This window comes from Podarcis erhardii (genome assembly GCF_964252035.2).
Source record: "Podarcis erhardii genome assembly, chromosome: 10".
NCBI lineage: Eukaryota > Metazoa > Chordata > Lepidosauria > Squamata > Lacertidae > Podarcis > Podarcis erhardii.
In genome coordinates this window covers 3,116,128-3,130,767 of record NC_138500.1, presented here as the reverse complement: position 1 = coordinate 3,130,767, position 14,640 = coordinate 3,116,128, and the positions used below count along the sequence as shown (strand labels likewise).

Here is a 14,640-nt window from a genome sequence, read left to right as displayed (position 1 = left end):
ACAGTGAAAGTTTTTTTACCTTGTCATTGTTTTCGTTGTGGCTCTGATTCCCATCTGGTTAGACAGTGTCCAGTGGAGCCACAGGAAGCCTCCAAGGCCTTTTCCCAGGGCAACCAGATTAGAGGTGCTGCCAAGCATGGAAAGGCTCAGAGAGACCCCAAGAGAACCGACAGAGACATATCGTCACACCACCAACTGGCCGCTTCTATGGCAACAGTGAAAAGCTGCGATCAAGGCCAAGTGCTGAGCTGAGTGATTGACAATGGTGCCAGTCACCATCTGATGCCCTCTGCTGGTCTTTTGAGGAACTGCAGGGCTGTGATGACAGGAAAAAGTGTGACTCTTGTAGATGGTTCCAAACGAACTGTTTCAGGCTCTGTTTTCGCTTCTTTTTTACAGGCAGAGATTGAGGCCTACATAATGCCAGAGATGCAGTGTTGTTTGCTGTCTGTTTTTCTTCTCTTGTCAATGATGGCTACAAAGTGTGTTTTGAAAATAATGTGTGTTCCATTTCCAGAGGTGGGCAACAACTGGTCAGTGTTGAGTGCAAAAACAGGCTGTTTGTTCTGGAAACGCCTATTGCAGGTAAAGGTCCCACTGAGCCAGCACAAGCACAGTGTGCTAACATTCCCATCCATGATGGGTGTCATCATCTGAGGCACAGGAGACTGTCACATGTTAACTGGGGGTATGTGAAGAAGATCCCAAGTTGCACTGAGGGATGCAAGATGAAGGCATGTGCCAAATACCTGGATTGCAGGGCCTGCAAGAAAGCTAAGGTTCAAATGTGCACTTATCCTAGGTCTGACAGGGTAACCAAAAAACCTTTTGAGCTAGTTCATGCAGACCTTTGCGGCCCTATGCAAGTTGCCAGTCTGGGTGGGGCGAAATTTGTGTTATCTCTGGTAGATGATTTCTTCCCAAAATGGGTGGTTGTTCACTCTGAAGCACAAGGGAGAGGCTGCTGCCTTGGTGAAAGACTGGATCACTGCAGTTGAACTACAGTTCTCACTGCAGGTCAGGAGCTTTCAATCAGATCGTGGTGGGGAGTTCCCCCAGTCTGCGCTGCAGAACTTCTTCTGCCAGAAAGGGATATGCCACAGGTTGATAGTCATGCATTCTCCTCAGGAGAATGGGGTGACAGAATGTCGGAACCGCACGCTGCAAGAGGCAACAGAAGCCAGGCTTTTTGACACAGGGTTGCCTCAGCGCTTTGGGGCAGAAGCATGGAAGGCTGCATCTTTCACTTTGAACCGCTCGTACAGTTCTGTAGTAGGGGACACGCCCTATTTTCTGCTGCATAGTAAGAAGCCCAAGGTACATTTCTTCTGTGTGTTTGGGTGTGAGGCTTTGGTCCTTGTACCAAAGGCCAAGCGTAGAAAGGGTGGCTCCAGGTCCCAAAGAATGATCTTTTGTGGGTATGAGCCAGGGACCAAGGGGTGGAGGTTTGCCTATCCTGAAGGTAATCAGTTTAGGATTCTAGTTAGCAGGAGTGCTGAGTTCTGTGAGCAAAGTGGATGAACACATATCCATGGGAATCCTGACATCCTCTCAGAAAGTCTGCTTGACTCTGCTGAGGAGGAAGAAGCTGAAACTGTTCCTGCTGCTGAGGATCAGATCCCTGACCAAGGGCAAGAACAGGAAAGGGCATCTCCTAAAGCTGTTAAGCTAGTGCAAAGGAGTGCAACTTCATCGCCCACAGGTCCAGTTGAGAAGTCCAGAAGATGCAGTAAGTCAGAGGGGGAGTCCTCTGAGGGCAAGGACACTCTAGCTGGCCCTAGTGGGTGAGAGGGGGTACCTGAAGTAGCGCTCAGGCTACTTTGCACTACAAAGGGAAAACCACCCAAAAGGTTTGAGGTCACTAGCGTGTGGGTTAGTCTGGCTCAATGTGAACCAGAGAGCTTTGAGGAAGTTCAGAAATTGCCTGAAGCAGAAGCCAGAAAATGGCAAGTGGCAATGAAGAAAGAGCTGAGCTCAATGGAGTCTCTAGGCATGTTCTCCATCACGACACTGCCAGCAGGCAAGCAGGCCATGAGCAGTCATTGGGTTTACCATCTTAAACCCACGGCAACTGGAGAACCGCAGTACAAGGCTAGACTAGTAGCCAGAGGTTTCACACAGCGGAAGGGGCTGCATTACACTGAAGTGTATGCTCCTACTTCCAGAAGTGAAACTCTGTGCATGTTCTTAGCCGTTGCTTCACAGAAAGGTTAACAGGTGCATCACTTTGATGTGGATGTAGCCTATTTGAACTCAGACCTGAGGGAGGATCTGTACATGCTCCCTCCTCCAGGGTTTGAGGGCAATAGGCCTGATGAAGTATGGAAGCTCCACAAGTCCATTTATGGTCTGAAACAATCGGCCAGGAACTGGAACTTGAGTCTGAATGAAACCTTGCAGAGCATGGGTTTCAAGAGGAGTCTTGCTGATAGCTGCCTGTACCTGAAGGGGTCAGGAGAGTCACAGGAGATAGATTCGGTGTTTGTGGGTGATATAATCTACGTGGCCAGGACCGAGAAGCAGGTTCAAGGTTTTGCCAAAGAGCTTGGAAAACATTTCCGACTCAAAAACCTAGGTCCAGTGAAAATTTACCTAGGCGTCCAGTTTGATACAACCCAGGATGGAAGCTTCTTGCTCAGTCAGAAAGGCAAGATTGAGCAGTTGCTTGAGAAGTTCAGAATGTCTGAATGTGGGGGGACTTCCGGGTTAGCGCCATTGGCAATGGCAGAATTCCTCTGACTCAGAGGAACCCGCTCCGCCAAAATTGGGTCTTGCCGCCGTGGCGAAGGCGGAGACCCTCCAAAAATCCCAGGCAGAGGAAGCCTGGGAACATGGGATTTGGCTCACACCAAGAGCGCCCCCCTACTCACAGGGAAACCCCTTTTTGGGGCTTCCGAAGTGACGCGGGGTGAGTGGCGCAGTGTTTCGAATCGACTGCTATTTTTGCGGAGTGAAGCCGCACAGCTGTTGTCGGAGAGCGCTGACTTCTTTCTGTGGACATTCGGATTTCAAACAACAACCTGTGAGTAGTACGGAAATTGGATTTTTAAAATATTCTTAAATTCGGTACTGATCGGGGAAGGTCCAAACAGGAAGTCCGCCTCCCCTTTCTGTAAAAATAATCTAAAGCAAAGAACCTGTCAACTAAGGTCGCGGAGAGTTTTCTTCTTTTTTTTCTGTAAAAGACTTTAATTCTACTGATTGAAACTATAAGAAATTTTATTTGGAAGCAGGGGAGCCTGCAGGAGAAGAACTTAATTTGGGAATTGATGTGCCACCCCCCCCCCGGACCCGGGAGTGGTCCGTGAGAGCCCGTTGATGAGGAATAGAACAATTTGACAGCTGTCAAGCTAGCTGTCAAGATACAAAAAGAGGACTTTGTTTCTATTACTTACATTTGCTACAAGCTTATGTTTAAAAAGAAGGAAGGACTGTTACAATCTGTGCTGAAAGGAGTAAAAAGAAACTTAAATTCCACTAGAGGGAGCTTTGGGATATTGCAACAAGAACCAGCTGAGAAACTGTTTTTTGACCTTGATACGCTTAAGAATGCCTGTTGGAAAGGAAATTCAGTCTGAATTGAATAGGACATTCTTTCTCTTGGGAAAGTTGCAAGGTCAAATAGGTGTTTTGACTACATATGTTACAACTTTGGATACAAGAGTGAGTACCAGCAATGAACTTGATAAGAACTCGGCACAGGAATTTTATTCAACTGAACAAACAGGGAAGTTTGAGAAGGAGAATCATGTTGTCTCTGAGGAGAAGAAAGGAGAGATCTCCTTATGTGGAGATCAGATGACCCTTGGATTATAAATTTTACCCAGGTGGAAGTTGGAGCTTTGGGGACATATAGATCTGAAAGGAGAATGAAACAAGATTTGGAATATCCTATAGGCCCTACTTTTAAGTATGGAGGTTTGGCTGGAAGGAATGTGGATGCTGCTGGGTTGGAGCCTCCCCAAGATTTGGCTTTCAATATTAAAGACTATCCAAAAGACTGGCTGAGGGGTCATGAGAGAGATTTAAGAGCCTCGGATTTAAGATCTCCGGGTTGATGGTTTTTTGAGATTGTTGGACTTATGTTGGGGACTGAAACCGGGAAGGGGGTATGGGTGGAATGGAAATTGGGAACTCAGTGTGTATATAATATAATTTCCTTTTTTGTTTTTTTTATGAGAGTTGGGAAATTCGTGGAAGGGAATCTTTTTCGACCTTAGAGAAATGTCTCAAGAATAAGTATTGATATATAGGTCTGGATGAGAGTTAAGATTGGATAAAGTAAAAGTGGTTTTTAAAAATTTTGTAAAATTAAGGATCTTGTTAGTAAGACGTCTGAATAAGAAAATTATGTGGTTTTGGCAAGATGACATAAAGGATTGAGTAAAAATGAATTGATGAAAGAGAGAATGTAAAATTACAGTATTTTAAAACAAATTATTAATATTAAGATAAAAATAAGGTTGGAAGGATTTGTTGAAACAACAATTTAAATTAGAATACAAAAATGGGAGGTGTGAGGAGGTCAAGGAAATAAGTATAAGAAGAAAGTTATGTAAAGGTTTGATTAGCTTTTTTTCTCTTTTAATGATTGTGTTTTTTCTGTCTTTTTTATTTTTCTTTTTTCTCTTTTTTCTGGTTGTAATTTTCAAAACTTTGAATAAATATTATTTTTTAAAAAGAAACCAACAGAATGTCTGAATGTGCAGGGGTCAGAACACCCATGGAGATGAGCTACGTGAAAGACAATCAGCTTGGGGAATGTGCTGAGTTCGAAAACACTGAGATCTTTCAGTCAGCTCTGGGTAGTCTGTTGTATCTCTCCCAGTGGAGCAGACCAGACATAGCATTTGCTACCAATATGCTCAGCAGGGAGGCCACAAAGCCAAGTGTGAGTGCCTGGAATGGTATCAAGAGGGTGCTGCGTTACCTGCAGGATACAAAAGATTTCTGTCTCGAACTGTCAGCTGAGGGTGAAGCACAGCTCACCTGCTTGACTGACAGTGATTGGGCGAATCTGGAAGACAGGAAGTCTGTGTCTGGGATTGTAATAAAGTTTGGGGTATCTCTAGTTGGGTGGAAGTCCTGAAAGCAAAGTCTCATTGTGCTTTCCTCTACAGAAGCTGAGTTCAGTGCGTTGTCAGAGCTTTGTAGGGAACTAGAGTTTTACACTGGCTTGGTCCAAGAAATCTGTGGGGATTGTTGTTAGCCCATCACTGTTTGGGAAGACAATCAACCCTGTCTGAAGTTGGCAGAGTCTGGACAGTTCAAGTCCAGAATCAAACATTTGGACATACGTTTCCAAAATGTGTGCCAGAGTGTCCAGACAGGCTTGGTGAATCTGAAGTACTGTCCAAGCCAGCAGAATCTGGCAGATGGGTTTACTAAACCTTTGAGCTTCCAGAGACAGAGTGAGTTCTGTGCAGGGTTGCTTTTGGGGTAAGTGGTATGCTTACGTGCCCCCAGCAGTGCAGGGCGAGAGGGGGTGTGAGGAGCTTACAGGGTTAAACAGCTCAGAGTCTGCGTCCTGCCCACTGGGGGGGGGGGTGGTCTCCATCTGGGGATCTGTTCTTTGTTCTATGTTCAGTCTGCTTTCAGTTTTGACTGAGACGAAGGGAGACATGATGCCGTCTCCGGAGATTCTGATTTATTGCTGCTGTACATAAATAAAGCTTCTTAGATTAGAGGAGAAGCTGCGTACAGACTCTTCTTTCCTGCATGCTTGCACACAAGAGCATACGCTGTGTTTACTCTGCTACAAGTCCTGCAAGCTGAGTGGCAGCAGAAGCGCACCAGACTCATTTCTTATCTCACATACCCTACCTGCCTATTGCTCTAGGATCCAAGCTCAGAACATAACAATATCTTTATTTATTGCATTTCTATCCCACTCCCGCCCACCCCCATGTTGCTCATGGTGGTGGACATGATTCTCCCTTTCCACCCTTAACCCACAAAACAGCCTTTTGAAGTAGTCTTAAGCTGAGGGGCAGTGACTGGCTCAAGGGCATTCAGGCCACCTCCTGACTTCCTTTGGCGATGTGTTACGGTCAGGCTTTAAAGCTCCGTGTCCAAGCAGGGGTTTTTTGGGGGTTTTTTTGTCCTGGTTCTCCCTCATTTTATTGCTGAATTGGTGGAAACAATTGCCTCCAATTCAGTGGTAAAATGCAGATTTTGCCCAGGAAAGAGCTGGGAGAGAAACAAAACTGTTTGGACCTGGAGCTTTCAAGCATGCACCTGTGGCTGGAAAATGAGGTTTGGCTGCAACTCCAGGGAGCACCATGACTTCAGGAATCCCTTTCACCTGGTGTAGGTAGGCCTGCCTTAGCCAATAGAGCATTGCAGCACCCTGGGAACAGCCTGGATCTGCAGCTCAAAGAACAGAAGTAGATCACAGCAAGTGACACAAATAATTCACCTTACAGCCTCCCAAGCATGATTCAGGAGAGCTTTTGCTTTGGGCTGCAAAAAGCAGCACACTAACACTCACCTGTTTATCCATTCATTTGTGGTTTTATTCATTTTGAGAACTTTGATATTTTGATTTTGTTAAAAAGTGTCACCAAAAAGCTGTTTGCAGTATTAAGCTCCCATCTGGATGCAACTTCATATTCAAGCCAGGACCAGCAAAAGACGGGTTGTGGGCTCTGAGATCTGGCAGGGGCAGCCCACCCACCATGCCCATGGGCACCCCTGGCATTGCCACCCAAGCCTAGCAGTCCTTATCAGCCCTCGACTGCTACTCTTCCAGCGGCTGAGCTAGGGACCATTTCCATTGTAAGAAACTTGGCTCCCGGGTGGCTCCTGTGTCTGTAACTCAATCCATGGTGGGGGTGTGTGAATCATGATCCACGGCCTGTAAATCTGCGCGTGCAAAGCTGGGGCCCTTGTCCTCAGACGCCACCTTACCGGCTGCCTATACCGTGTATGGCGGGAGTTGGGTCTCTTCGTATACCAGAGCACAGGACGACGCTGAGGGCGGGTCTTGGGGGGTGGCCAAGGCCCTTTCACGTACCAGGCTGCTGGAGGGGGCCTGGGATATAGCAAATTCCCATTTTGTCCCGGTTGGGGCTGTGGCCTTGGAGGTGGGTGCGGCCGTGGCGTAGCCTGGGGCTCTGCCAATAGCGGTGTGTGGCTGGGTAGGGAAAAGTCCTCCTTGGTCGTCTTCCTTATCCAGTCGAGGTAGAACTGTGTGGAGGTGTAGACCCCCGGCCTTTTTTCCTGGCCACAGAAGGACGGTCCCCAGCTGGTGATTCCAACCAACCAGTAGCGTTCGGACCTCTGCTCCCGGCACATGAGGGGGCCCCCGCTGTCGCCCTGCAAGCGGGAGAGAAAGGGCTCCTGTGAGGAGGAGCTTGCTGACAGCCCAATGGGTCAGAAGTGGAGCTTTGTAAGAGGAAAGGTTTGTGAAGATGTCATATGAAAGCTCCAGCTGTGGTGTTGGACCTGTAACAGCACTTTCGCTTGTGCAAATAATCTGTTGCTGTTGGCAGGATGAAGCAATGTGTAAGGACTGGCGCTTTGGAAGGTGTTGGGAGCTGCAAAATCAAAGAGCTGGAAGCATCACAGAGTTGCATCCTGCACCCTGGACCATCCATTGAGCTGATGGTTGGCCTCGGTGGACTTCCAAGGAAACTCATCTAATCTAAGGGAAGGCCGTAGCTCAGAAACAGAGCCCCTGCTCTGCATATTGAGGGTCATAGAATCGCAGAGTTGGAAGGGTCCCTGAGAATCATTTAGTCCAGGGGTCAGCAACCTTTTTCAGTCCACCGTCCCTCAGACCATGTGGTGGGCCAGACTATATTAAAATAAAAATGAACGAATTCCTATGCCCCACAAATAACCCAGAGATGCATTTTAAATAAAAGAACACATTCTACTCATGTAAAAACATGCTGATTGCCGGACCGTCCGTGGGCTGAATTGAGTACTGGAGTACTGTGTCCAGTTCTGGGCACAACAGTTCAAGAAGGACACTGACAAACTGGAACGTGTCCAGAGGAGGGCAACCAAAATGGTCAAAGGCCTGGAAACAATGCCTTAAGAGGAACGGCTAAGGGAGCTGAGCATGTTTAGCCTGGAGAAGAGGAGGTTAAGGGGTGATATGATAGCCATGTTCAAATATATAAAAGGATGTCACATAGAGGAGGGAGAAAGGTTGTTTTCTGCTGCTCCAGAGAAGCAGACACAGAGCAATGGTTCCAAACTACAAGAAAGAAGATTCCACCTAAACATTAGGAAGAACTTCCTGACAGTAAGAGCTGTTTGACAGTGGAATTTGCTGCCAAGGAGTGTGGTGGAGTCTCCTTCTTTGGAGGTCTTTAAGCAGAGGCTTGACAACCATATGTCAGGAGTGCTCTGATGGTGTTTCCTGCTTGGCAGGGGGTTGGACTCGATGGCCCTTGTGGTCTCTTCCAACTCTATGATTCTATGAGAAGGCGATTGGGCTGCATCCAGCCCTCAGGCGTTAGGTTGCCTACCCCTGCTCTAGTCCAACTCTTTGGAGCTGTCCCATATGGGGATTGAACCAGCAAACCTGGATTTCTCAGCACCACGCTCGAGCCAACCAGGACAAAGTAGGGCTTTTTGTGTCTGCTGAAAACCGAACCGAGGTCAGCTGTTTGGAGTGCAGCTATGCTCACCACTAGAACACCACCGTCAGTCTCTTGCGGCATCTCCAGAAATGTGGCCACTGTTGGTGACACCCTTCCACTGTGGGATTTTCTCTTTTGTCAAATATCTTGTTGGGATCTCCGCTCGGCCAAACTGATAAAGCTCATTTTCCTCCCGACAAATAATTAACGACCTGAGCCTTTGAGGAGGCCTCAGGCACATTTCCATCCAGCAGAGATTCTAGCAGCATGCAGAAGTGATGAGATTTATGGCTACATGCTATGCTTTATTACTAAGCTACGGAGAGAGAAAAGAAAAATACATCCTCTCTCTGTGAGAGCAGAGAGCAACTCAAACAAAGGAACAAAGGAAGAGGAAACCACTAACGTCACATCCCGTCTCCCGTGAGACGTCCAACAGCCTGGACTGTCTCTGGAATGTAAACAGAGTCCTGTGACTCTAAGCAGCTGCACAGTGGCAAACAGAAACTAACATAAAATTGAGCTGGCCTTTTTGGTGGTTTGGGCATTAAAGGACTCATATCCACCAGTGAGGCAATGGCCCCTACTTGGGTTGTGATGCCTTCTGAGTCCAGATGCTAAGGGTGGCGACCTCTTGAGCAGAGCTTGGAGGGATGCTGAGGGCAAAGGGGATCATCTTCATCTGCCCTGTGTCTGTTAAGGAAGACCCCTGAACTCCAAGGAGGGCATTCATGTTTATGTGAATGCCTTATGCCAATTTTTCCACTGGTGAATCTCGCCCTGCATTTTCTGCTCAGGCCAGTTGCATCTCTCCAAGGATTTGTCCTTGGAGTGGCCTTTTCCTTCTCTCACGGCTGATGCCTGTGATGCTGGAGACTGAATTGCAGGGAAGTTTTGCATGTTCAGAGCAAGAGCTCTGCTGTTCCAGGAGCACCGGAAGGTTTCGCTCCCAAGCCAAACCCGTAGCCTGGATTTTGTCAGAGCTTCACCCACCTTGCATGTAGCTACGCCTCCTTCCAAGCGTCCAGCACAGATGTTCTCCTCGAGGATCAGCTTGGACCACCAGACCGGGCTGCTGCAAGTCGCCGTGGGGATGATGTCGACAGAACCTTCCAGCATGATATCGGGCTTTTCCCCCGCTGAGAGCAGAAAGGGAAAGTGGGGGGAGGGGGAGTCTCAGTTCAGATTTCACTCTCCACACAACTTTCACCCCCAGGACTAATGGAGAGAGACATGAAGGCAGGTGCAGCAATATCACCCCCCCTAAAACCTTGTTGATGGACTGGGGGTGAGATCAGAGACAAGGGTACGTCAGGCTGCAGAGTAGGGTGAGCTCCTGGTTTCTAGGGGCCCTTAGAGACCCCAAAACTCTCTGTTTCCTCCTGAAACCACATCTCTCCCTCCATATCTCTCCATCTGTCCTAGTATTGCATACACTGAGCGACAGCAGCATTAGACAGGAGTTTCCACCAGCCCTACCCAGAGATTGAAACTCAATCTTCTGCATGCAAAGCCATCATTACTGAGCTGAGATTTGGGGGCAAGCATCTATGTCTGGAGAAGGCGATCTGCCCAGAAGCCGTGAAGTAGAATGGCTCTCAAAACCAACCATCTCTATCCCTTTCTGCCCTGTGAAACACACACACACCTGCCTCACCTCTAAGACTCAGGGCTTCTAATGTACACAGCCCAACCGTAACTACCAACTTAGAATCCTAGAGTGGGAAGGGACCCCCAAGGGGCATCCAGCCCAACCCCTTGCAATGCAGGAATCGAAATTCTAGACTGCGATTGCAGCCACTGTAATTTCCACCCTGACTACCATTGCTATTACGTTTCTTTGGCGAAACTGATCGGCAGGGAAGGTGTGGTCTGCAAATTTACTTTAGGCACACAGCCAGGCCACTCCTTCTGGGGGCCTGGTTTCCCTGCAGATCTCACTTGTCGGGTCCATGGTTCCAAAACCGCTGACATAGCAGTGCTTGAGCAAGGAAACCACCACGCTGTCATCTGGCAAGCAGGCTGGCTGAATATAGTCCGTGCAGTTGACTGGCTCATTCAGCTCCACCAAGGAAATGTCGTTGTGTACTTTGTTGCCGGAATCACGCCTGTAGAGCTTGTGGTTCACCAGCCTCTTGATCGAGCGCCTCTGGGCATCGGGGCCGGGGCTGGAGATGCGGTTGGCACCAATCGACAGTCTTATCCATGGTATGTCCCTGGAACAAAGAATACGCACAGGGTGGAGGACTGTGCTCCTGAACAAATGAAGGTCAGCCGAAGTTGGCTGGATGTTGGAGTACAGGGAGCACAGCTGGGTCTGAGGAGAGAGGGGAGCAGGCAGGCCTCACCGCCCTTTGCCTCATTCCCCTCCCCCAATTTGGTTCTGAGCTGCACATCTCCCTTCTTGCATAATGCCACCAGGTGGATCTGGAAAACCAGATGCGAACAGCTTACTCATTGGTGGTCCCTCATCAAACTGGGGCAAAGTTTTAAGTAAAGTGATGAAGCGATGAAGAGTTGCTTTGATCCATGGGGTGGAGGGAAATCTTTGGAAATTACATTTGGGGTGTTGGTTTTGGTTCCTATCATATTTCTAATCTTCTCCGCGTCATTTTCTAAAAACGTCCTCATAAAAACTCATCATTGTTTTACTGTAAATTTCTCTTAATGTACACATTTTTGCAGAGCAATTTTCTCCCAAACCAATTGCTTATGTACACTCTTTTCATGAAATATTGCATTTTACAGGACGCTTTACCCCAACGCATGCATTCTTACAAACATTGCTATTCATTAATTCTGTTTAAAACCTCTAGTAAATATGCCAATTACTCTCCTTTTTAAAAGTGTAATAAATTTGACTTTTCATCTACCTCTGCTGTTTTTGTTAACCCTGGAGTGGCAAATTCTGGAGCAAAAGTTTCTCAAAAGAACTCCAGAAAGCACTGTCCAGTTTGCAGATTTGTGGGCCTGAAGCTGAAAACTTCAGTAACACTTCATAGTTGAAAGTACCTATAGGATGAGTCCCGGAAACATGAATCAAAGAGTAGGGGGCCAGCTTAGTCCCAGTGTCCTTTCAAGTTTTGCAGGAGAACCGCTGGACCAGGCATGTCCAATTTCAAGTCAGTTGTGATCTACTATCCACTATCAAAAATTGGCAGTGATTTACCACCCTCCAAAGTCATTTAAGTTATGAAATAAGTAAATAAATGGATCTCTATTTCACAAATGCAATAGTTATGTTTGGATATCATAATGACAGACCCAAATAGTTACCAGATGGACAAGTAACTAAACAAGTGAGAAAAGTCAAACAACCGTATGTTTCGCTCTATAAGACGCACCTTTTCCCCTTCAAAAATTAATGGGAAATGTGTGTGCATCTTATGGAGCGAATGCAGGCTCCTTGGCTTCAGCGATAGCAATGTGAAGCCTCCGAAGCGCAGAGGGAGTGCTCCTGCCACGCTCCGGAAGCTTCACGTTGCTTTCGCTGAAGCCGCCTGAAGTCTCCGGAGCGCAGTGGAAACTCCTGCTGTGCTCCGAAGGCTTCGGGTTGCCTTCACTGAAGCCTGGAGAGCGAGAGGGGTCGGTGCACAGCAATCCCTCTTGCTCTCCAGGCTTCGCTTTGCTGGAGAGGCGCTGCAAAGTTTTCCCTCTCTGCGCAGCGCCCCTTCAACGAAGCAGGAGGAGAAATGGAAGGGGCTCTGTTTCTCCTGCCGCTTCGCTGAAGGGGCGTTGAGCAGAGAGGGGGAGGATTCCCCCCCCCCGTTCTCCCCCTCTAAAACAAGGTGGGTCCTATGGTCCGGTGCGTCCTATAGAGTGAAAAATACGGTGTGTTTTTACATTACTTTACATGGATCAGAGGAGATAGTAGAAGCACACAGGGCTTTTCTCTCTCCCCCACCCCCAAAGCGCAGAGCGGGTGGTGGGGAAGGGAGGCAAGCTGACTTTGGAGGTAGAAGGCTCGGCTGTAGAAGGAGGAGCTCAGGCTTGCATGAGAATGGTGGCAGCAGCGACAGCTGCTGCTTTGTTTGAGGCTGCGGAGAAAGGATTTTCTTTCTCAGCCCACAATCGACCAAGATCAGTCCCGCAATTGATGAGTCAAATGCGATTGACCTGTTGGACATGCCTGCAATAGACTATCTGGACCCTGAGTTCTGATCCAGCAGGGCTTTTCCTGGGCTTCCGATTCCATTGTCCTAAGAGGATGACTCTGAGTTTTGATGCCTTGCGATGCTGACAGCAGCCACCCGTCTGAAGGCACAAGGTGAGACTCTGCTCCCATGAGATGCCCCCGCCCTGGGTGCCAGGTTTGCAGACCCCGTGACCACACCTCTTGGGAACCCTTTGCTTACTTTGGTTTCTGAAAGCAGTGGGCTGCGCTGAGGACCCATCGAGGGCTGATCAGGGAGCCTCCACAGAAATTGACGTATCCTTTCCGTGTAACGACTTGGAAGCTAACCATCCAGGGCCACGTTCCGGGGAGAACGTTGCTGCCGCCCACAATCCGGAGGAGGGTATGCGTGCCTGCCATGGGACGCCTTCCGCAGACTCCGCTGGAAAGCAAGACACAGATTGCCATCTAAAGAGGATCAGAGACATTGCATATACTGGTCAGTCCCCTCCTCTTGGCCATCTTGGGAAGAGAGAGAAGAAAATGGATATGCCCAGCTGCACTTCTGGGTGCCTCCCAAATGCCCATCGCTCCCAGGCTTTTAAGGCAGAGGGAACTTTTTCTAGCCCAGGGGCCACATTGTCTTCTGAGGGCCACATCTCAGTGGTGGGTGGGGTCAGAGGCAAAAATGGACTGTTCAGCAAATCCAAATTTCATTTTGTTTGTCCCCCTGACTGGCCCCCCATTCTGCTTCCTTGGGCGACCCAGATGGATTCTAGTATTCTGAGAGATGGAGAAAGATGCCCTCTGAGAACAGACTCTGTATTTACATGCTAGTTTTGACCCACCACAATGAAGGGGAGTGAGAGCAACCATGGGTCAGCCATGGGTCAGCCATGGTCCTCTTCAACACCACATCCAGAAGGAGTTGGTGGGTGGGATGCCCCCTCCTGCCTCCTTCCCATGTCTGGCCTCTCTCCCCACTTACTCGCAGGTGCTTTCCTCGGCATGGGTGGGGCGGAAAGCAGCGAGGGCAAGAACAGGGAGGAGCCACCACCCCATCCTTCTGCTGGCTCCAGGTGTTGCTGCTTCCTCCATGTTTCCCTGGAATCCATGACATCACAAAACGGAAGATCTGTCAGATCAGCAGGTGGAGAGTCTGACATCATCACAAGTTCTCTTCTCTTCTCTTCTCTTCTCTTCTCTTCTCTTCTCTTCTCTAAAGCCTATGTTCTGGAGTCAAGTTGTGTGTGCAAAGGGCTCCTTTCTGTTCCGTGTGCCCCTTTCGCCCTGCATTACCCATGCACACTCAAATTGTGTACAACAGCGGACCCTCTTGGACCCCCGTTTTCCAAGGACAGTCCTGGATTTACAGGATCTGACCCAGGTTTTGATTTGATCCCGGAATGTCCCACTTTTCCTTAGGGTGTCCCTTTTTTCATCAGAGAAAGATAAGGAGTTATGGGACACACACACACCGGGCCAAAGAGATAAGTAACTATACAATTTTAGAAGACATAGCTGTGACTTGTCTGTTGAAAGTAGCATCCAGGCGCAATTTCCAAAAATTGGGACATCCTGGGATCCAAACAGAAGCTGGAAGGGCTTTTGTAATTCTGGGACGTCCTGCTCAAGGAGCGACGGTTGAGGGGTATGCGCTGTGAGACCAGGATGCTGGACCAGATGGGCCATGGGCCGGATCCAGCAGCCTCTTCTTAGGTTCTTATGTCTGTTCACCAGTAAACACTGAGGTCAAAGGGGTTACACCAACACCTGCTTCATCTACCCAGTGCAACAGGTCAAGGGGGTGGGGTGGGGGGGAAAGACCCACTGCTTATCTTTGTTGCTGAAAGCTGGTCCTGAATCCTATAAGCCAGTGGGCAGGTGTGGGATCCCTCAACCAGGGATACGTGAGCCTTCTGTGGGCCTCAT

At 48.5% G+C, this 14,640-nt stretch overlaps 1 protein-coding gene across 3 annotated transcripts in view; it reads right to left on the bottom strand.

The window, feature by feature from the left end:
- The window catches only part of LOC309351847 (acrosin-like), a 53,221-nt gene extending 39,385 nt beyond the window's left edge, over positions 1 to 13,836 (bottom strand). The window contains exons 1-5 of one of the 3 annotated variants that reach the window (XM_081879955.1): positions 13,697 to 13,835; positions 12,950 to 13,150; positions 10,536 to 10,810; positions 9,588 to 9,733; positions 6,494 to 7,317 (exon numbers count right to left, since the gene is read on the bottom strand). In XM_081879955.1, the coding sequence (XP_081736081.1) occupies positions 6,760 to 7,317; positions 9,588 to 9,733; positions 10,536 to 10,810; positions 12,950 to 13,150; positions 13,697 to 13,806 (1,290 nt within the window). In that variant the 5' untranslated portion in view covers positions 13,807 to 13,835 and the 3' untranslated portion in view covers positions 6,494 to 6,759. Of the gene's footprint in view, positions 1 to 6,493; positions 7,318 to 9,124; positions 9,251 to 9,587; positions 9,734 to 10,535; positions 10,811 to 12,949; positions 13,151 to 13,696 lie in introns of those variants that run through there. The other 2 variants (XM_081879956.1, XM_081879954.1) reach the window with 2 other exon arrangements.
- Between the last annotated feature and the right edge of the window lie 804 nt (positions 13,837 to 14,640).